This window comes from Mesocricetus auratus, unplaced genomic scaffold (genome assembly GCF_017639785.1).
Source record: "Mesocricetus auratus isolate SY011 unplaced genomic scaffold, BCM_Maur_2.0 Super-Scaffold_100010, whole genome shotgun sequence".
In the NCBI taxonomy this organism is placed as follows: domain Eukaryota; kingdom Metazoa; phylum Chordata; class Mammalia; order Rodentia; family Cricetidae; genus Mesocricetus; species Mesocricetus auratus.
The window spans coordinates 69231143-69255294 of NW_024429194.1; the positions used below are offsets into that span (position 1 = coordinate 69231143).

Sequence of the window (24152 nt, forward strand, 5' to 3'; positions counted from 1 at the left end):
TACCGAGTCCTCATGCCACTCAGTCAGGAAGGGTGATGAAAAGCTGTGAGAGTGGCAGGCATTTTGTTGGATCAACAGAATGTCAGGGAGCAAAGCAGCACAATGTGACTACAGACAGACGAAAGATGCTCGCAAAGTAATTTTGCATTTATTCTTCCAATGACCTGCAATTTAATTTGTTGACCAGTTTAATCATTAGTTAATCTAAACTTGCAACTTATCTAGAATTAAGCAATACTTGCTGCAGTTCCGTATTGTGAATTAAAACTTCTACTCTGATTATTTTACTGCATAAGATATTTTCAAATTAACAATGTGGCAATTTTATCAGTGTATATGTCTACATAAGCTTTCACGACTACTATGCAAATATTTATTTTTTTCTGTATTTTTAAGCTTACTACATTGTTTCTGAAATGCATATAACTAGAGAAAATTAGTATTTTCTAGGAATTCTGAATATCAAAATCTTAATGAGAATAGAAATGCTAGTTACATCTCAGCTTTTGATCTTTTGCAAACTACTAATAAAGTTGGTGTCTGATGGAATGGAATGACACAGTTCCGCCTCACCTCAGCAATTTCTAGGTGCTCTTGTTTTCCACACAAAGTCAAAGTTTCTGGTTCATAAGCAAAGCACCTTTAAATCAAAATGTTTAACTAGAATAAATGTAGGTACCTTGGTATTCTTGGTCTGAGAGTTCATTATGGAATTCTCAACATGACCTCATTATGGATTACGCTTCTGTCAGAGGCAAACACTTTCAAGCTTTGGCAGTGAGTGGCTCTAGAACAACATGGTCACCACACTGTAGAGAACTGACCTTCAGATGTCTTTTATGGCTTCAAAAGCCTCATCCAAACAACGTATTAATTAAAACCACTAGTCTTAACACAGGATAGGACTCTTATGGTCAAACTTTCCTTAAAAACACAGTTTTATACATCTGAGTTCTGTGCTAACAGTCAACACTGCTTAACAGTAATACACAAACAAGAGTAATGGACAAGGTTATGTGAAGGAACCAAAGTGCATCATTTCCGACTGCACAAGAATGAAGCTGAATAAGGGAGTGGGAGGTGCTTCTGTGGAAGACCACTTGCCTAGCAAGTAAGACAGACAGACAGACAGACAGACAGAGGGGGAGGGAGGATGGGACCTGGACACAAGATGGGACACAGAGAAGCCAGATACTGAATACTTTCTATGTTCATCAGAAAACTGAAGACACCTGGCAAATGGCCATTCTAAAAGTTAGGGAAACACATAAGTGACCTATGGTGACACTAAATAACTGACATACCCATACCCACCCACATAATAAATGTTTAAAAAGAGAACTGCTAAAGAAACAAAGAAATTGAAGCCAGGAAATCTATAGACATAACAGATATTAAGTATCACCCAACTCCTAGTCAGATAAAGTAGGACTACATGCTAAAAGTCTGTTCCTTTGGTTTTTAATTTTTTTTTCAAGACAGGGTTTCTCTGTGGCTTTGGAGGCTGTCCTGGAACTAGCTCTTATAGACCAGGCTGGCCTCAAACTCACAGAGATCCGCCTGCCTCTGCCTCTGCCTCCCAAGTGCCGGGATTAAAGGTGTGAGCCACTACCACCCAGCTTAAAAAATATTTTATTTAATTATTTTAATGCATACTTCTCTGTGAGGGTATTAGATCCCCTGGAACTGGAGTTGCAGACAGTTGTGAGCTGCCATATGGGTTCTGGAAGTTGAACCAGGTCCTCTAGAAGAACAGCCAGTGCTCTTAGCAACTGGGCCATTTCTCCAGTCCTCCCTTTGGTTTTTATAAGCTGAGATATATCTGACTTTTAACCAAAACTTAAACTTGTCAAAAGAAACAAACAAATATACACTCATGGCACATGCAGTGAATTCTCCATAAAAGTCTATGCACCTAACAAAGTATCAAAAATTTAACAGGCATAAAATGGATGGGCACTATATAATGAAGCAGATATAGCCAATAGCATAGCTGGGTACTTTAACACCCCTACTAGTAAGTGACCAATAGAGCAGGCAGAACACCAGTAAAGAAAAAACTGAACCAGCCAGCAGTGTCATTTGGACCTAATTAACATATACAGAATATCTCATCCAGTGATAATTCTTATCAATCTCCCATGAGACAACCACATGTTATAACATATTCAGTACTATAATATACTCTCCAATAAATGAGAAAGAACAGAAACACACAGATATACTGTATGTGTGTGTCCACATCACAGAACCTAGTCACTTGAGAGATGGACTCCCAAGCATGTCTGTGGGGTATCAGCTTGACTGCCATTTACTGAGATGGGATGACCTGCCCACTGTGGTTTCAACCCTGGACTACACAAGGAGAAAACTAGCTAAGTCCAGGCACACATTGGCTGCTCTCTGCTTCCTCTATAGCTGTGGATACAATGTGAGCAGCTGCTACAGCTCATCTGCTTTGACTTCACTGCCACAAGGGACTGTGTGCCCTCTAACCCTGAGCCAGGTAAACCCTCTCCCTTAAACTGCTTCTGTCGACATACTCTATCACAGTAATAGGAAGATAAATTAAGACAACCTATAAACAACAAACTAAAAGCTGCTAAAAACAAAGTATTTGGAGATTAAATAACACTCTTTAGCATTCTGAACTAAATGAAAATAAAACTTCAAAATTTAAGAAATAAAGGTAAAAGAAACTTAGAAAGACCAAATGAACATTTTTATCAGTAAGATCTAAAATCAGTAAGTTAAGCATCTGTTTTAAGAAACTAGAAAGCAAATAGAAGAAAATTAATTAAAAAATCATAGCAGACATAAATGAAATTGAATAAAGGAATCAATAGGGAGGGAATGACAAGTAGAAAGGTTTGTTTTTCATCTTTAGTTTGTACTTATTTATTGAAAAGCTCAACAAAGTTCATAAAACTCTAGCTAGCAACAAGGAAAAAAAAGAAGATATAAATCACTAATATCAGAAACGAAGTATAAAAAAGATGGGCCAATGAGATTGCTCAGGGGGTGGAGGCTCTTGCTGCCAAGACTAATGACCTGAATTCAATGTCTCAAACACACACAATGGAGAGAACCAACTTTTGTTCAGTTGCCTTCTCACGTTCATACTCATTTGGTGTAATGTGTGCACACACACAAACAAATAAAAGTAAGCTAAAGAGTGCAACACAGGGTGGTATACTTCTATATTCACAAATGACAAATAGCTATCTCTGAAATAATTTTGCCATAACTTGAGGAGAAATAGGTGGCTTGAATAGGCCTAAAATTACTAGAGAAACTGAATCAATAATCTGCAAAGCAAAAAGAATGGTTGCATTAGTGGATTCTACTTAACATTGAAGAAAGGAATACCCCCATGGGCTACAATAATGTCTGGCATGGTAAGACACGCCCATTGATGCGATAGTGGCATGGATATCATAGTAATAACCAACTACTTTCTGCTTGAGTTTAAGACCTGTTTCACAAGATGAAATGTATACTGGTAACATTGTTAGCTAACATGTGACTAGATAGGTTACAGGCTCTAAAAGTGAAACTACTACTACTGAATACAATAATTAATATCTGTTGCTATGCTGCCAACAACACTAGAATATAGTGTTTTCAGAGCATCTCAAGTGTAATTTATTTGTTCTGGGATATGTACCCCAAGAGTCCCAAGTATTTTGTAGTTCTTACCACAGGAACCCTACCTACCTTAACAAAACACTTGAAAAGTATTTATAGACTCAGGTTGAACTTATTTAATGAGAATTTAAATAATGATAGCCTGAAAAAAGTGACAAGCTATAAGAAGTAACATTGAATCTGTCTTATTTAGAACAAACAGTAGCACGTCATTAAGCTACATAGCATGGCTAACATTAATTGTTGTTGTTGTTCATACATTTTAAGAACTTCATCCTAAGCAGTTACTCTTGAACTTCTTTTATTCCCCTAATGACTGAGCCCAACTCCTAAAATGCTTTACCAATGAACTAAATCCCCAATCCCACTCTTAAATTCTTAAAAAGTCAACAACCAGCTTTAATAGACTACCTACTGTCAGATATTCTTTAACACCAGAACACAAAAATGAAAAAAAAACCCACAACAAATAGATATAAAGTAGACACTAGTGAACAAAGTGTCACATTAACTTACAACATAAACAGATAACAACAACAACAATAATAACAAAAGAAGGGGCTGGAGTATATATAGCCCAGAGACCTTGTTTAGCATGTGAGGTCCCACGTCCCATCTCTATCATAGCAGAAAGAGACAAGAAAGATGTTCAGTTTCAATGAATAAACGATCAAGATGTAATAAACTGATCATGTAACAGTGCTGTGTTGAGATTTAAGTATGATAAGCACTGGCTTTGCATGCCATTAATAATCCAGAGGCTATGGAGATAAGATAGCTCCTGACCATATCAAAATCCTTTATATAAAATTAACACCACACAATTATCTCTAATAAATAAAAGAGCTAATATAATTTTATAAGCTATAAAAATGGAATCTTTGTTCTCTAAGAAAGGAAAACAGCTTTGCCTATTAAATTAAGTACCCAAGGCTTAAGAGGTCTCAAGTTACTCAGGGCAAGGGGTCTTGGCTCAGTTCTGAGAATAGAAAGAAACATTCAATTTTAGCCAGCATCTTAGTTTAAGAATGCTTTAACTACAGAAGCTTAGTTCCAGCTCTTGCTTAGCACATGCAAAGCCGTATGCTCTACACCCATCATCAATAAGGAACAAAGTGAGCTCAGTCCTGGGGCTGGAAGATGGCTTAGTGTGCAAAGTGTTTGCTGCACAAATGCAAGGAGACTGGAATATCACACTCAGAAGAGTTCACACGTGGACCTGAGGGCCACTCTGGTCAGTCAGCTTAATAGGCATGTGAGTTCCTGGTTCATACTCAGGCACCATGCATGGAATGCATATGTGATCATTTGTACACACACACAGAGAAACAAAGTTCAGTTCTATTTGCTGCTGTTCATATTACTAAATTATGAAATGGTATGACTTCAAAAATAATTTTCAAAATTAAAGACAAAAATCATTTTCTAAACAATATTACTTTTGAACTTTTCCAGCAATTTTACGTCTGTCACTGTTCCCTTAAAAAACACATAATCAAATTTTTCTTTTCTTTTCTTTGAGATAGCTCTTATTATGAAGTACAGGCTGGCCTCAAACCCATGGCAATTCTACTTTGCTTCAGTCTCCCAAGTGCTGGGATTAGAAGCATTAACGAATAAACACTTTATTCTATATCTATATCTATATATATATATATATATATATTTTTTTTTTAAAGAGAGAGTTTCATTATGCAGCTTTGTAAGTCTGGAACTTGCTATGTAGACCAAGACCCATTTCTGCTTTCTGATTGTTGAGAATAAAAGTTGTACCTCAGTTAAAATCAGGTTATCAACTAGTTAAAAATTAATGCTCAGACACATTCCTTTCTAGCATGAAGCAGTACAATTCTTCCAATCACTGATACAGATTTTTCAGCTGAAGCATGTCACTTGTTCCATGTAAGTTTAACTCATGACATAAAAGACTTTTCATTAAAAGTTACTGGTTTCAGAAAAATAAATTTCATAAACGATATACGACAGAAATTTAAATGTGAAAGCACCCTGAAACAAAGAACACTTATGTATGACAAATAAAACAGCTATTTACTTTTTACAGGACTGCCATAGACACATGAAGTTCTGCCCAGGTTTTCTCACGGGCTCTGCAAGCTGACTGGATGCACTGAGTGGAGAAGGCTGAGAACTGTTAGGCTGGCCCTGCACTTGTACAGCTGGTGACGATGGCACAGGAGTGTTCTGCAGAAAAGCACAAATACAGTTTGGGACATGACACTGGAAAACACCATTTTAGCCTAGAAGTTCATTAATAACAATTATGCATTTGTAACATAAAATTTACATTTTGTAATTTTAAGCTAATGATTATACTTAAAAGGTGGTCTTTATAAAAGATGGCAGTGGTGGCACATACCCTTAATCCCAGCACTCAGGAGTCAGAAGCAGGTGGTCTCTGTGAGTTTGAAGCCACCCTGCGCTACAGAGTTAGTGCCAGGACAGCTAGAACTGTTACATAGAGAAGCCCTGCCTCAAAACAAAACAAAACAAAAGAAAAAAATAAAAAGATGACCTTTATTTAAAAAAATTAAGAAGTATGCTTCTTTTAAAATATGGAACCACAGAAGCAAGATTACCCATTGTATTATCCATTGACAATTGTGGGGCCTTGGCTCCAGAATCCTTATGGATATCAAGATCTATGTATATTTACATAAATGGCAAAGTATGTAATTGTGCATGTCTTCCTATACAGTTTAAGTCATTTCTAGATTATACACAATAATTCAACCAATATAAGTACATAAATACAAATAGCTGTATTGTCCAGGGTATAATAAGAAAAAAGCACATGTTATGAAAGAGCAATTTTTTCTTGATAATTTGGATTCAAGTTAGTTAAATTCATGGATGTGAATAGACACATGGACAACAGATTACATCACTCAAATTAAGAATTTTAGGAAGAAGCAACTCAATTATAGTTTTAAATAAAAATGAAGCCATTTGATTTATTTGTGCCCTTCAAGAATAGAGCAGCTGTAAATTAATGCTTTTAGATATCAGCAATATAACCTCAATCAAAGCAAACCAGATCTGAGGTTGTAATGATGAACATACCCATGAAGGAGAATATCTGAAATACTAAGTAATTTGCAATAAAGTAGCTACTGACTTAATCTTTGAGGATATTCTGTTACGGTGTGCCCTGACCCCGGGACTTACTTTCCCCATGCTAGGCAAGTAAACTACCTACAGTATACTATAACTCTTAGCTATGTTGCTCAGGCTGACTGGCCTTCAACTTGGCATGTAGACCAGGATGGCTTGGAATGAAATTTTTCTGGCACCTCTCAAGATGCTGAATCAGAGACACATTCCACCATGCCTGGCATGGTTATCGCTGTAATGTAACACTGGCATAAAATGGACATACAGTCTTCTAAACAAAACCTTTGTCATATTCTATATCTTATATCTTTGTCACTAAGAAACAATAATAAAGTAACTTTTTTAAAATTTTAGGTCGTACATTTTCTTCAAATACCTTAAAAGAAAAAGTTAAATTTCTTATAGAAACATTAGTATATCATTTTGAAGAATTGGTTAAAAGTTTGGTAAAATACAGAATATATTTGTTCATTTATTGGTAACATCGGCACAGTCCCTAAGGTTAAAAACAACAATTGTTTTTCTAAGCCAAAACAAAAACATGTGAGGCTATAATGGTGCAAACTACAAATAAAAGAAGAAATAGATGGGGGAAGGGATGGAGGGTTGGTGGGGGGGGCATGGGAGGGAGGGAGAATTGGGATATGAAAAATACGATTGTTTCTAATTTAAATGAAATTTATTCAAAAAATGTTGAAAATTTCTTAGCAGAAGAGAAAAGTAGTAGGATTTGAGTTCTGGGCTCAGGCTGTAGCTCAGATGGCAGAGTGCTTGCCTAGCATGTAGTCCTGGAATCCATCTTCCATACAGGAATCCAGGTGTGGTAGTTTGCTACCCTGCAATGCTGAGGAGCTAATTCAGGGTCTTCCCCATGCTAGCAAGTATTCTACCATTGGGATTATATGCCTGTAATTCTAGCACTTGGGAGTAGAGGCTTGTGATCAGAGGTTCCAGGCCAGCATGGGATACACAAGAACTTGTCCTTAAAGACAGAGTGGGGGAAAAAAAAGCAAACCAACAAAAACAGCAAGGAAAAAAATGTTTTGTTTTAAGCTCAGTGAGGAGAAAACCTACTCTGGGAAGGCAGCTCAAGTTGCTTCTGTGAGTAGTTAGCATCTCTGAAATGAAAGAGTGAGAAAATCAAAGTATGAACATCATGAATGCCTCAGATGCCATGAAGAGGGGCTTTCCAGCTCCACAGATCAGGACCCAATTGTTCAATGTGCTTTTTAAGGAATTTCGCCTATTCTATGTGCATGTGTGCCTGTGTGCATGTATGCGTGTGTATAAGGCAGAAGACAATTTGGGGGAGTCATCTCTTTCACCACCATGAGTTTCAGAGATGGTTTGACGTGCTGAGCCATCATACCAGTCTTCAACCCCCAGTGTGCATTTTTTCAACAGCTGGTGTGACATGGGCAACCTTGTTCATAGATCCTTGAATTTCTCATTTTGTAAGTATAGCTAACACAGTCTGATTGATGAGCTAGAACCTCACATGGAGCGCCTAGATTCTCATTCCATGACAAATGTTACTAATCGGCATTATAATAGAGAAATCCAGAAGGGAAACAGGGTTTGAGTTCAGAGGGTTAGATGAACCTACTCTAAATGGCTCTCAGTGGGTTAATACTCCACATACAGATCAGCCACCCACCATCTGATGGAAAGAACAAAAACAGTGCATATGAAGTGCCACACATATGGTCAAACTGTTTCCTTAAAACAAGAACACTGAATAGAATATTATGAATTTAATACTTGAATACTAACAACATAACTCTCAAGAGTGAGAAATTACAACACACTAGAATTTTACTTAAAGGAAGCATCTGTTAAGGTTAATGAATTTTCCTTTTTTGGTCACTACTGCCATTTGAATTGTGAACTTGACTGACCATCCTGCCCAATGTGTGTTTAAAGGCTTATTGACTTTCACAAATGCCAAAAGAGTTTTTAATCTTTTTGATGATTGTGAAGGAGGTCTTATTGGGTCACAAAAAAAAACAGTAACAAGGTATCATGTGACGTTTTGATTCCATATGTCAAAGATGACTGAAGTTAGTCTAAGTTGTGAATTAAGAATGAATAAAAAATATATATTAACGAAATGTAATGTGTAAAACATTTTAGGATCCAGATTCAAACAACAACAACAACACACACACGCACACACTTTAAAAGACAACTAAGAACCTAGACTATAAACTGGTGAAGGAACTATAAAGGAACCACTTCTTTTGTTAAGTATAAGTTGGTACTACAGTTCCATGCATCCACTTAAAAGAAATGGAAATTGAAATGTAATGAAATGATGTTTGTATTTAGTTTGGAAGTAACAGTGGAGAGAAGGGTAACAGAGGAATCTAAAACAGTGAACATGACTAGTATCTGAAGATAGCTGGCTCTGTCCTTAGAAAACATATACATATATACTGTTAAACACTGAGTAAATTAATGTTTTAAGCATTAAGTCTTGTGGTGGCTCAGCAGTTAAGAAAGCACTGGCTGCTCTTCCAGAGCATCCAGGTTCAATTCCCAGAACTTACATAGGAGCTCACAACTATCTGTAACTACAGTTCCAGGGGATCTGATACCCTGATACTAATGCACATAAAGATAAATAAATTAAAAGAAATAATTAGGTCTTGGGGGCTGGAGAGATGCTCTTCCAGAAGACTGGGATTCAATTTCTAGTACCAACATGGAGGCTCACAGCCATTCTAACTCCACTTACAGGACATGCAATGACCTCTTAAGGCTTCCTCCAGCGGCACCAGACATACTCATTGTACACAGACACACATGAGCACAAAACACCCACAGGCATAAAATAAATAAAGTATTTCTGCAGAAGAATGCAAAGCTGGTTTCCTCTCCCTCAGCATAGTTTCTAGTGACTGCAGAAGTCTAACCACAGCCAGCATGCAGACACGTACGGTACAAACAGCTTCAGTAAAGACTTTAAGCGGTCAGCTCTAGAGAAATATTGTGCTCTCATTCTTTATTGAGAAGAACTTGGGGGGGGGAGTTCAAATTAAGCCTTCTAAAAATCAATGTGGAAAAGGCTTAACTTGAATGAGCAAGCAGAAAAATTAATAGAATGCAAGGGATGTAAAAAACTAATTTGCTTTGTAATATAAAATTAACAAAAATGTTCACAAATATGGCAGACATAATTTCTGGAAACAATAGTATTTACTTTATTAAACAATAACCCTGCCTCCCCTTATGGTCTGTTCAAGAGCAATTTATGGCTAAAAATTCTAGATATCACTAATGGCACTTTGATATGATGTTCTTCGATTTCTTCTTAATATTAGCAGTAAAAACCTTTGAAGAAGACTAACCCTGAAACATTTAACCTGAGTTATAATAGGTGAGGAGGGCAGCCAAGAACTGTACATGACAACTGCTGACGCACACCATTTCTAAGGCTCCAGAGAAGTAGAGCTGTACACAGACTGTGAGCGTGTGTGTCTGCACTTAGTGTGGATGTGTAAGAGAAGTAGAGCTGTACACAGACTGTGAGCGTGTGTGTCTACACTTAGTGTGGATGTGTAGCTCTTCCCAGAGCAGAACGAAGAGAAACAGCAATCACTGGAAAAAGGCTTTCTTTTTGCATGCGAGAAGGAGATCTCTACAGAAGCTAATTTTCTTTCAGCTGTACTAGTCTCCTCCCCCCTTTTTTAACTTCAGGTTAAACATATTGAAAGTGACAATTCAAAATATGAGTTCTAAAATTAGAAAATTCCCTTCTATGACCTTTTTGTACCATGCAGAGTCACGAAACATACTGTACAAACATGTATTAAGATATATGTTTATATGGAAGATATATAAAAAGGAACCATACTTTGTGTTTATTTGGTTTCTATCCTTGGGATATCTCATTATGGTCTTAAAATATTTCAAAATTAAAGAAGAGAGAAAGTGAAACTCTAAGTTTGGTCAAAAGCACTTTAGATAGGGGCTTCAGTTTCTACTAAACTTTTTACTCTTATTAAGTATAAATATATACAATATATATCAACCCTCATAAGAACATGTCAAAATATAAGAGAAAGAAAGTTAAGGTTCCTGGTAAAGCCTTTCTCAGTTATTACAATATGTGACTACAATACAAATATCAGTAATAGATTAAAAAATTGAAACACCATGTTTATGGCTCTTGTTAAAATGATTTCCTATGATAACACTAAATGTGCACTCCTAGGGATTCCCCTTTTAATGGGCTGGGGCATTTCCTCAAACTCCTTTTCAAAGGGAGGAACAAATGGTGTATGGTGGATCAGATCTGTAAAGTGTAAACTCAGGAACTTAGGGCAAGAAGGTTGAGAGCTGGAGGCCAGAATGGGTTACACAGTAAAATACTGTCTCAGAAACCAAAGCAAACTAAATCAATCAAAACAGGAAGGGACAAAAAGGAAATACACAACAACAGCAACAACAACAAACCACTGCACTATATCAAATTAAAAACGTGTCCTGTGAGAACAGGGAACTAAGACCTAATACACATAAAATATGTGATAGGCACAACCTAATAAACTATTTTCATATATAAAAATTTAACAAGTTTCCAAAGCTGGACATGATGGCACACACTTTTAATCCCAGTAGGAGGGAAATTGCCTATGAGTTCAAAGCTAGCCTGGTCTACATAGTTGAGTTCAAGAACACTCAGAGCTATATAGTGAGACTCTGTCTCAAAAAATAAAAACAAAACAAAATACAAATTATCAGACCACAGGATTATTAACAGATACCGAATGTTTAACATGCTTTGCATGACGCTGAAAAAGAAAAACTTTCATTTATTTGGAAGTCTTTAATCATTGTTACTTGTAAATATGTTAATGTGGGCTTTGTTTGTTTTGCTTCTAACAGACATCAATTCATGGAAAATGCAGAAGGTAGCCCATCTGGAAATGGTACCCCATAAGCTTCATTTGAAACTTGCAAATATAGCGGATTCTAAACAAGCAGCTATAAGTAAAGAAAACTGCCTTGAAGCAGGTACAATCTTTAAAAATTCTCTACATATTTCCAGTTAAATATCATTTAAATGTAAAATCTATAGTTTCATATCATTTACCTTCAAATATTCTTCCTTTGTCAACACAGAAATTAATGAAATTAATACAGCTGATTAACAGGAGAAACAAAATCAGTGAAAGAAAAGGGGGATATGATACAGTAGGAAGGATTATCTATAGCACTGCTCCAGTCTTTCAGCCCTGAGCACTCTAAAAGTCTACTTATCCCTTTCTAGGGATTGTGTTCCTTCCTGACATTCCTAGAGCCTTTGAAATAGTAGGAACGATGTATGCACCTGAAAAAATGAGCTCATTTAAAAATCCCCTCCCTTATGTGCTGATGCAACAGTGGCATAAATGTTACAGGGCAATCACTTTTTGATTAGGTTTGAGGCCTGTTCCACAGGAGAGAATTAAAGTCTTGTACTATAAATCTGGTTGAAAGACCATAACTATGAAGGTCACAGGCCTTCCAGGGCAATCTCCTGCTATTACTGCTTTGCTAAATACACACTGGAATGTTGAATATAAGTAGACCTACAGCAAGTTAAATTTAATTTTTTATTATATGTAAGAATCTCTAGTTTCACCTTTATTATATGCCAGGTTGGACATGTTAAGCTGCCATCCAAATATTTATATTTATAACCATAGATTAGTGCTACTATCAATTGTGATCAGAGAAGGACTTTTGTGTAGTTGGCAAAAGTTCATGCAAAGACTCCTAACTGGACAAAGTACTGAGATTAAGTTACTGTTGAGTGCTCAGACCTGAAGAGGCCTTCTGTCCGCTCCTTCAGGTCTCTAGGGCTCAGGGAACACTGGAGAACAAACCTAAGAACTGGAGGTTAGGGAGGAGAGCTGTGAAATGCCATCCTCTGGACCCACTGTGGTCACTGCACTCATCAACTCACAGGAGACAGCTACCGAATACAAAGTCAAGCCAGTCAACATTCCACCATGGCTTGGGGAATGGCTCTTGAGGCCCTGTCACTTGCTGCTTGGAGAGTCATTTTTCTTTGGGGATGTGGCAACTGAAATTGGTTGCTCATACACTGGAAGGTTCTATGCCTATGTGCATGTGGGTAGTATTTATTAATTAGACTCAGTGGGTCCAAGCAGAGTAGGTAAAAGATGAGAGGGGGTAGATATGATCAAAATACACTGTATACATGTATAAAATCAAAGAACAAATAAAAGTATTAAAAATGCTCTATCTTGGACCCTTGTTAGGTTACTAATTCAAATCATGAACAAAATGACATTAAGCCAAGACTTAAAAATGAAACCTGGAGAATGGAAAAGGAAATTAAAGAATCTGGGCAATGTGGGAGTGGTTCTTCAACAGTAAGCAGGCTCTTAAGATGGTCCAACAACGATCTTCACCACTGGACTTGGGTTGTAAAATCTGTCCCACATATCTAGCCTGTACAAGCGCTTTATCATTTATGTGGAGCAGAAGTAGACCTGAACCATTATGGGATACCTATCAGCAGCAGGCACTACGTCATTAAATACCACACAAAGGAATCCTGTTTGGTTTTGTTTTGTTTTTCGTTTTCATAATCCTCAGGCATACTTTACCTTTACTTGCAGCCAATTATTAATCTTGGAGATAAGGGATGTAGCTTTGGGACTGTGCATACTAAGGATCGAACTCAAGTACTTAGGCAAAACAAGACACTCTACCAATCAGTTATACTCTCAGCTCAGAACATGGGTTTTCTTCTTTTGGTTTTTTTTTTAATGGACTATGTTCTCATAGGAAATTAGTACATTAATACATAATTTTTCAGGTCAGCAATAAAATGCATGATTTTAATGGCCTGAGCCATCTGTATAGACTAATATGCTTAGAGTTTTACTATCTGTGCCCTAAACTGATCATTCAATAACACTAAAATACACAATAGCTCAAATAATTAAAATGTAAGAGAAAAGACAATTTTCTAGAGCTGTAGAGGGAAAATATTTAGACCAGGAAAGCAAAGCTCATGAGCTAAGAGCTGGCTTCAGACCTGGTGCCACCTCTTGGGTGATGATCCTGGATGAGTCTTCACCTCCACCACAATGTTAACAGTTTCTATGTTAACAGGATTCCTGAAGATTCATGAGAAAATCCTTAGTGTATCGTCCTTAGTGAGGTCCTAACACAACCTAATGTCACTGTTCTGCTTTTGTGTATTATCCTTGGAGAGGTCCTAATACCAGCTAACTTCTCTGTTCTTCTTGGATAGCTCAATCCTTTCTGAATAGCATAATGAACATCACAAAATGAGGGCAAATCTTATTAACATTAGAGTTCTTTTGTTATTTAGTTTGGCTCACTATCATTCTTAAAGACTCCAAGAGGAAAAATCAATCAGGCATATATAATCAAGATGAATCAAGAAGTTCACATATAGTAAAACTTAAAAAAATTCAACATTATATTATTTAAGTGAAAATCCCAACATGTAGAGTTATAACTTAGAATTTTCTAACAATCACTGGGTATTCCTGCCAGGTACATAGCATCCACCATAGGAGGGTGACACTGCATATACAAAACTGATAAAATTCTTACCTTGAATGCTAGAACGAAGAACTGAAAACTATTTAATAAGCAAAGAGCAGGGAAGTTTGAGTAGACATGAGCTGACACCATAACTGCTTAAATTGAGACATGATTCAGTTAATGATTACAGACTCCATTTCAATCAAACAAACAAGACAAAAGGACTCACCTGTGGGACCACACTCTGTATGTAGGTTGGTGGATGCTGCTGCTTTTGCTGAACAGCACTTTCTATTGCTACTTTAGCTACAGTGCTTGGATCTGCTCCTGCTGGTACAGCAACCATTGTTGCACTGCAGCCAGCATTGTTGGGGTCACTGATTGTAACAATTCTAACTCCTACTTTATTTGGAATTCCTGGGACTGCTTCCCTATCGTTTTCCTCTGCTGGTCTCTTTACAGTTTTGCATTCAGCTGTGCCATTTGTAGACCGAACATCAGATGATAGGGCAGAATGGGACACTCTAGATCCTGAGTGGGGAACTGCTAGGATTTGATGCCCCTGTATAACAGGGGTTGTAGAATGTGGTGAGACAACTACACTTGGGCGTTGCTGAGGCACATCTGAATTCAAACTTGAAGCTAGAGGTCCGTTAGGCAAGTCAGTACCACTGAATTGCTGTGTTACCACACTTGAAGCTTCCTGCATGCTGCTTGTGGACGGTGACACACCCAAAGTTAATACAGGTCCATTAGAAACTCTTTCTAGTTCATCACCTTTGGCAGGATCTTGCTGAGTAGCATCTGAAGTCCCTTGTGGTTCCACTGGAGATATCTCACCATTTCCTACATGATTAGAAGTTTTGTGATTTGGAATGTTTTTGCTTAAATGAGAACCATCTCCTTTATCAAAATCACAGATCCCATTAACGAGGGTTTTTTTCCAATCACTTTTGATATCCTGCATGTCCATTTGTTCTGAGTTCTGTTTTCCAGATGCTCCATTCTCACCTAATTCCAAGGATGGCCCATTACTGATGAGTGAGCACTGATTAGCCTCACTTTGAATTTTCCCTGAGTTTGAAGGAGGTAGACTTGAGTCACTGTACTTTCTCCCATTTAAAAGACTTCCCGCCTGTATTTCACTTTCACTTGTATCCCCATTGCTGGTGTTTATGGTTCCTCGTCGGCAGGATGGATTCTCCATGACTTCAATTTTCCGTTCGTGAACATGTAAACCTGTTGCTTCCTTTGCTTCCTCCTCTTTTTGGCAAATTATCTTATCGCCTTTGAATGGGGGGGTAGCAGTGGTACATGGTGATTGTCCAGCTGGAAGCGTTTGCACCTGAAGTCCGGCTCCTGCTTGCGCTCCACTCATGCTAATTCCTGCTGGAGCAATGAGCTGAGCTGCATTTCCCTGACTCACAGTCGCAGTTGCAAAACTGGTATTTGGCACAACTGTTATGGTTACCTGGTTGCCAGAAGTCCCTTGGAAAATGGTTGCTGGGCTATTTGAGATCAGTGGACCCGGCAATATTTGTAAGTTCGAAATGGGCACGGTTTGCACTCCCCCTGTTGGTGGTATAGCACTTTGGACCAACTGAACATTTTGCTGTCCAACCAATAGCTGCTGAGTTGGAGTTTGCCCTTGCACTCCAAAACCAGCAGCTTGGTTATTGGCCACCTGATAGACCACCTGAGGGCTAGGAGCTCGTGCATTGTTAGGGGGAGGAATCTGTGGTGCTGGGAGGATAAGCTTACCCCCTGGGGTTGAAGGACCCCGCTTTGGAAGCAGCAGCTGTTTTATCAAACTAGACTCATTGGAAGCAGGCTGGGTAACTCCTGCACTTGTTTGCTGAGGCTGAACTTGCATCTGTACTTGCTGTGGCTGTTGAACTTGTACCTGTACCTGCTGTGTGGGAGGTGCTGGTGAATGCTGCTGCTGTTGCTGCCTCTTCACAGATAGCATTTGACTGACAGTAGGGGGTGGTCCCTGTGACTGCATGGTGGAAGAAGATGACATGGCAGTAGGTACTTGGTTATTAGTAGTTGGGACAGGTGATGGTGAAGAAGATGGAGTTATGTTTGGTTGTCCAGTTAGCTGAACTGTCTGACCAGCTGGGAGAGCTGCCGGATTAGCAAGAACAATTTGGTGAATGGCTGGTGCATAAGTTTGACCTTGCTGAGCTGGCTGGCTTACAATCACTACACTTTGCTGGGTTGGCTGCTGTGGTTGTTGAATAGGCTGCTGCACCACTGTTGATGAAACTTGCTGAGAAGGAAGCGGTTTGGGTGCAATGTTCTGGAATCCAACCCTGGAAGGCTGTGGACTTGGAACACCAGCTATGGTGACCACCTGTCCTGTAGCTACCTGGAAATTCTGTACTGAAGTTGCTGACACAATATTAGATGCAGACGTTGTTACATACTGTGGGGGTGCTATGATAACAGTGTCTTGTGGCTGGCTACCAGCAGCTGTCTGTTGAGATGAAGTGTGCATAGGTTGTGGTGATGTGGTGATTAACTGTTGACCCTGCGAAACTGTAGACGTACATGCTGGTATGTTCTGCACTCTTCCAAATATATGACTCTGTGGTACAGTTTGCTGAATTACTGTAACAGGAGTGCCTGAAGGTATCTGTCCCGGTACCACTGTGTGTAAAGAAGATGGTTGTGGCATCACAGATGGATGGTGAAGCAATGTCTGAGAATTCACAACTGTAACAGGTTGTGGCCCTGTACTATGATTCTGAACCACAGAAGTCTGTGCAGGTCCTCCTCCAAGAGCAACACTCACAGGAACTGCTGTCTGGGACAGAGAATTCTGGATTACTGTTGCTTTAACGACTTCACAAGGAATTGGAGCTTTATTCTGAATGACAGTCACTGGAGCATTTTGTTGCTGGTGGGTATGAACTGAAGGATTTGGTGGAATTCTAGAAACAGTCTGTGCCACAGTATGAACACCTTGTACTGGAAAAGACATTTGTGTTGCAGTCAAATTTGAAGATTGATTGGTAACAGGAGTCCTCTGAAAATGATTTCCTACAGCTTGTGATCCATGAGGGATTCCTATATATACAGGGAAAAATGAAAGTTGTAAGTGAAATACCTTCAAGATGTCAAATGCCTTATTATCTTATTTAATACAAGAGGCAGGGCATAAAGAAATTAATGTCCAAAAGACAGAAAATATTAAAGTATGGTGACACCCATGGGAAACACTGTAAAAAGCACAGGACAAGATCATCACTTAATATACACAATACACATTCCATTCTAGCAATCCTTAAAACATTGAAAAATGTAGGGATGCTGCCATTTGCCTATAATCCCAGCTTTCAGGAGGACCACAAGTTTGAGGCCAGCATGGTTTTTTACAGAAAGACCTGATTGTGAATATAGTAAATGAATATTAAAGTTGAAAGTTAATACCTGCAGGTGAAGGAGTTGGAGACACATCAGCAACAGAATCAACACGGACAACAGGAGTGGAAACTGGCTGTTGCTGATAGTACATCTGGATGGGGAGTGGTATAGCCCTCCGTTTCACTCCTATTACATGGATATGTGCCTGCCCACTGTTATTGGAATCCTCCACTCTCTTCACTGTATGATTTGGAAAAACTGTTCTGTAAAATAACACATACTAATTATGAAAAACAGCACAAAAACACAACACTGCCCCCAGCAATGCTCAGAGCACTGCCATTGCTACTAATGTATTGACCGATATGTGTCACAATGTCAGTGTGCAAAAGAGGAATGCAAAGATATGTACAAGATTAATTCTCTAATTAAAGAACCATTATTTATTAACAATGTTGAGTTTTAAGTAATTTCATACATTACCAGTTTTAAAAAAACATGTTTATGAATTTAAAAGCACAAACAGTCTCATCTTTGGTCAAATGCATGTCAATGACATATTAGGATTCAAGACTGAAAAGAATAATGTCTTCAACATGCCACAGTGGGTAGGAGAAAAGGGGAATTTGATTTCCTACTTTTCTTTCTTTGAGAAACCTCACCCTGCCTCAACACAGTGACTGTATTTGAGCCTCCACTGAACTAAAGCCAATATGTAGGGAAGTTCAAGCAGTAGAGATGCAAAACTCAGCAACCTTGTTATGTTTTCTCTGTATGCAAGAGCAACTGACATGAATGAGTCTTACTTTGAAAAGCAGTGTGCAGTTTACCTCAGACACCGGTAAAACCCAGTTGATGTGAGGATGCCACCACGAGCTAATTTACTACAGGTTGAGAGGTACTCAGAATACATTTCTGCTCGAGAGACTGAACAATCTGGATTTACTTCAAAATGAGCATTTAGCCTAAAAAAGAGAGAGAAATTAAGACATTATATACCCCATGTTTAGCTATATTAAAAGATAAAGTGTTATCCTAATAATTACTTCAACTAACCAAATTTCACTACCTCGCATGTCGGTAGTAAAAATACACATTAAGTTTAGGCAGATTTGATGAAATAGACCAATTGTTTATCATACTAACTAAAGGATTATGAACAAAAGCTACAGTTACATCTCAGCCACAGAAAAGATGATCTGTTAGCAACAGTTCTCTAAGAAACAGTGTTACCCACTCATTATCTGCTGGTGTGCTTGTCTTGCAATAACTCCTAATCAAAGGCATCATAGTGTGCACTGAGGTTAAGGAAATAGTAGAAAACTGAACTAATTTTTTCTCTGTTCTTGAATCAAATTTCCTCAGCCAAGACTCACCAAAGCTTTCCAACCGTGTCATAACATACTACACACTGTCAGTCTCATCTCAAAATACTTCTATTTGCCACGTCATAACAAACTAACATACTTCTTTTTAGAGTGACGTCCATCTACAAGTCAGCATTAGAAACCTAGTTAGCTTTGTAAAGTCTCTTTCCAGAACTCACTAGCAAACCCGTTTCTCATACATTTAATCCAACAGTAAAATGATAAACTAATTTCCTTTCCTTCTTGTCAAAAGTGGCAGGCATATAATAGGGATGTGAGGAAGTCTGTGAGCACACACTCCCATGCTTTAATGAAGGGGTTGCTTGTGTTCTTTCCAACTTTCACAGTCCTCTGTGGTCACAGAGTTCAAAAGTAGATAGAAAACATCATTTACTGTACACTGCAAAAGGCTAACAGATCCAGCTGGCATTAGAAGATACTAAAGGGTTAATGTAAAGAAAAGCAAATTGAGATACTTCCAACCAAACCCTGGTGAGAGAAAGCACAACGGTCTGGGAGCTCTCAGAGAAACAAGGCACAGTAACACCAATTGCAGCACAGTGACAGAGCCTGGGCTGGCTGGAGGATAGGAGAGAAGGTGCTTTCAAGAGGTCACATAAACAGTGCCTGCACAGCTCCCACCAGAGCCTCACCAGCTCTGCACATGCTTTGCTCACAGTGGCTAAGGTTTGATGACACAGTCTTCTCAAGGAAACAGTACTGTTAAGTTGTTGATCAAAAGGTAGACACACCAGCTATTCTATCATGTGATTAATTCTCCCATACTAACTATGGAAAGGAAAGCTGGACTGCCTTTGAATAAGAAGTTTTGCTTTAAGCTAGGTGTGCTGGCATCTGCACTTGAGAGGCTATGTTCAAGGACAGCCTGGGCTACATAGCAAGCACCTGCCTCAAAACACAAAACCAAAACCAAACAAAGAAGATACTTAACAGCAAAACCTGGTTCTATTTTTCCAACACTAGTCCAATTTAGTTTTAACAAAATAATTTGACAAGAATATTATTTCCTACAAAGTGAAAGATAATGTTTTATCACAAATGTTATTCCAGGGGTGTTAAATGACATGATTTAAAGAAATACCAGATAGGCTGTTTTAACAAAGAAAATTATGATGAATTCTTTTCTTTCAAATCAAGCCACAATATAGGCAGAATGACTTATTTATACACCTCAGATCTACTCTTACTAAGAACTGCTGGGTAACTAATGAATCCATTTCTTTTCTGTTGGTTTGTTTGATTTTAAAGCCGTAACAAGCCACTTACCACTGACAAGCAAACTTTTCACTATCTATTTCCACTATTCCTGGAGGTGGAGCGGCATGCTGTGTTACAACTGTTCTGGAAGCTGAAGAAAAGAAAAACAAAACAAAAAAAGCATGAGCTATATCATTTACAAAATGTAGTCACTATAAGCTACATTCATGGGCACTGAACTAGTTCTTTATAAAAGAATGTCTTTCTAAAAAGGCATGAAATCATGTGAAAATAAACAAATTAGAGAATTATATTAGGTATTATTTTAGAGTCTTCCTATTTTGTTTAGCCTCATAGTAATTCAACAACAACAAAAATGGATAATTTAGCTACTAGCAATATATGATTTTTCCCATCTCCGAAACTGATTGAATACCTTACATATTTATTATTTTCTCCAGTTTTTTGATATGTAGGTACAGATAAGAAAAGCCACAAAGTGATTAAAACAGAATCTGGCCTGAGAAAGCTGTGAACCTATGTGAGAGTGAGCACAGCTTGTTGGTAGTGTGCTTGCCTAATCTAGGTGAAAGCCATACACTCACTCAACCTCAGCACTGCAGCCAATAAACAAACAAATGAACAAACGGAAAGGCTAAGATCATCAGCTCGATAAGCCTCTGTCAGTTCAGATGCACAATGCATTGGAGGTGATAAATTCATTTTTAAACTTAAAGCATGAATATTGATTCTACAGAATTTCTAGGATAAAATGGAACAAAAAGCAAGAGAATTACCAATACTAGCCTTGGTGTCAAGAAAAGACCTATCTCAAAAAAAAAAAAAAGCACAGAAATTTTGCTTTATTTAAGTAATACAACTTTAGCTTTGTTGGTTAGGATCTGAGTGTGAACTGCACACTCCAGGCCCATGCTTTAGCCCTAGCCCCAAAAGCAGCACCGACTACCCCAGCTTTATCAGCTATTTTGTGGCAGACATTCTCAAGAATTAAATGAGGGAAATCTGTACCAGCAAGATTTTTACAAGAATGGACTCAAAATGTATGCTATATGGCATTTTATAACTATCAAAACTAGCACACTGAAATACAGTAATGCTCAATATAGAATACTACTTCAATTTTCTTAGCCCAGTGGTCTAGATGAATCGCATCAGCATCTCATGGAACTTGTTAGAATGAAAGTTGTTAGGTTCCACTTGACTAGAAAATTCAGAACTTTGTGTTGTGCATATGCCTTACTATAAAGTCTGTGAGCCACGATGCTAAGTTGCAAGCATGATAACAACAGTCTTGTAAATACCTTTTAAAAATACAACCCATCAGGCCGGGCAGTGGTGGTGCAAGTCTTTAATCCCAGCACTCGGGAGGCAGAGGCAGGTGGATCTCTGTGAGTTTGAGACCAGCCTGGTCTACAAGAGCTAGTTCCAGGATAGTCTCCAAAGCCACAGGAGAAATCCTGTCTCAGGAAAAAAACAAAAAACAAAAAACAGCCCATCATAAGATGAAGCAACAAGTCAAGCATTTCATAATTCTTTGGTTTTAACAGAAAGGAAAAAAGAAGGAAGGAGGGAAGGAGGAAAGGAAGTAGGGAGGATGAAAAACAAAAATAGCAGAGCTCTTGCTGTGAGATGAACAATAAAAATAAGATTAATACTTTTTGGATGATTGTTAAAAACATTCAAAGAATTACAAGTTCTATCCTTGTACACTTAATGACATAACCTAAACTATCCTTAAATATCTGGCAGTGCTGTATTGCATTAAACTTACCTGCCAGAACTGAACAAATGTATGTTAAAGGCAACAAAGTGAAGTGTTAAGTGTATCCATGGGAGAAAATGTTCAGTAGCAAGCAAATACCCAGGCATATTGTATCACCTATCACCCATCACTAGGGAGGCAGAGGCAAGAAGCTCTTGAATTCAAAACCAGCATGGGCTGCTTCTCTAAATAAATAGACCCATTATGTATAATTGAGAAAGCTTTAGTCAGTGTGTGATAATTTATCAATAGAAACAGATAGTGTTGCCGGGCGGTGGTGGAGCACGGAGTCAGAGGCAGGCGGATCTCTGTGAGTTCCAGGCCAGCCTGGTCTACAGAGTGAGTTCCAGGCCAGCCTCCAAAACAATACAGAGAAACCCTGTCTCGAAAAACCAAAACAAAAAACAAAAAAACAAAAAAAAAAAAATGAGGTGGGTTTCTTGTTTATTTGTTTAGGGGGGCATGGTCTCACTATGTAGTTTTGGCTGACATGAAACTCACTTAGTAGACCAGGCTGTCCCTGAACTCATCTGCTTGCCCATGCCTAGCCTTATAATAATTTTTATATATAATATATATGATATATATAATTTTATATATAATTTTTTGTTTGGGAGTCATGAGGGAGGGTGAAAAGATATGAATTGACTTGTATAGGAAAGGAGGAAACAAGAACAAGAAACTGACAGACACAGAAGTTAGCAGCAGCTTCTTACAGAGCAGTTGTGCTAATAAGTTTCTAAGCAAAGAAATAAGAAATAGAGGAAGTCATTCTGCAGAGCGTGCACATTAACTAGTCATAAAGATGACCATCTTCATTCAAAGAATGGAAGGAGAAGTACTTTGGAGACAACAGATGGCAGAGAATGTGAAATGTGGATTGCTTTGTCAAATGAAGATAATTGACCAAAACAAACAAACTAGCAAGCAACACCAAACCACTGAATGTGCTTTAAAAAAAAAAAAAGACTCAGAATAAGGTAGGAGAAGAAGTATAAAAACCAAAGAGAAAGACTTAGTTATTAGGTCTGCCCTATAATTAAAACACTTTCAAATTAAATAGAACTGAACCATGGAACACCATGAAAAATGCCACATCTATAAGCATATATGTTTCTGTGTAAATGCATATATATTACACACATGTCAATTCCTGAGCTCTGTCTGATTCTATGGTCTTAACACTGACATTCAAGGATGGGGAGGTGGGGTGGAGAGACAGCTCAGCATGAGTTGCTCTTCTGGAGGACTCAGGTTCAATTCTCAGCACCCACACGGTGGCTGACAATCATCTGCAACTCTAGTCTAAGGGGATCTGACATCCTCTTCTGACTTCTTCAGGTACTACATTCACATGGTACACATACACATATGCATGCATGCAAAACACTCACACAGAAAAACACACCTACCCCCTGAATGATAGGGGTACCAAATATATACATCCTGATTACTCAAGGGAGTTAGAAGATGATAGAGAATTAACCTACTCAGGTATATTCAGATTCCATGAATAAAATCACACAAAAAAAGCACTGACTGCTTATAAACCCCTCATATTTCTTTAACTGTTCTGAATTTGATTCCTCTATTTTATCTAGTCCTCCCTCTGTACTCACCTTGATCTTGCTGTATCTGCAATGTAGGCTAGCCATGAAATCATAAGTAAAACAAGTCTTCTTTAGCCAACTGTTCTGTAAAACATTACTTCTTTGCACTGCACATTTGAATTTACCCTTAGCATTAAATCTTATACACACTGAAAAAGAACTGAAAACACTAACCTGGGCCAGATGCTACATGGGTCTGGGTTTGGACCTGCTCTATAGCTTGTGGCCTAATTTCAGATAAAACTTGATGACTGGAGCTTGGATGTTCAACAAGTTTCACTGCAGCTAGTGCATCAGGGCCAAACATCTGAATGTCCATAGAAACCAGACACACTAGCATATCTAAAATTAAAGAAGAGGTGTTAGTTAATGACATTATAAAGCAACGCCAGTCCGTGAATCATGGTACATGAGAATTATGTGTGACTATTAAGAAAAGAGAAGCAGTCAAATCTCTAAAGAAAATTTAGTGTCTCTGAGGTAGAGATT

At 38.2% G+C, this 24152-nt stretch overlaps 1 protein-coding gene across 1 annotated transcript in view; it reads right to left on the reverse strand.

Moving 5' to 3' along the window:
- Positions 1 to 24152, reverse strand: part of Arid2 (AT-rich interaction domain 2) — a 120239-nt gene that overhangs the window by 21246 nt on the left and 74841 nt on the right. Inside the window, exons 11-16 of the mRNA XM_040753911.1 lie at positions 23838 to 24005; positions 20340 to 20421; positions 18516 to 18650; positions 17752 to 17948; positions 14546 to 17388; positions 5702 to 5850 (exon numbers count right to left, since the gene is read on the reverse strand). Of these exons, the coding sequence (XP_040609845.1) occupies positions 5702 to 5850; positions 14546 to 17388; positions 17752 to 17948; positions 18516 to 18650; positions 20340 to 20421; positions 23838 to 24005 (3574 nt within the window). The remainder of the gene's footprint in view (positions 1 to 5701; positions 5851 to 14545; positions 17389 to 17751; positions 17949 to 18515; positions 18651 to 20339; positions 20422 to 23837; positions 24006 to 24152) is intronic.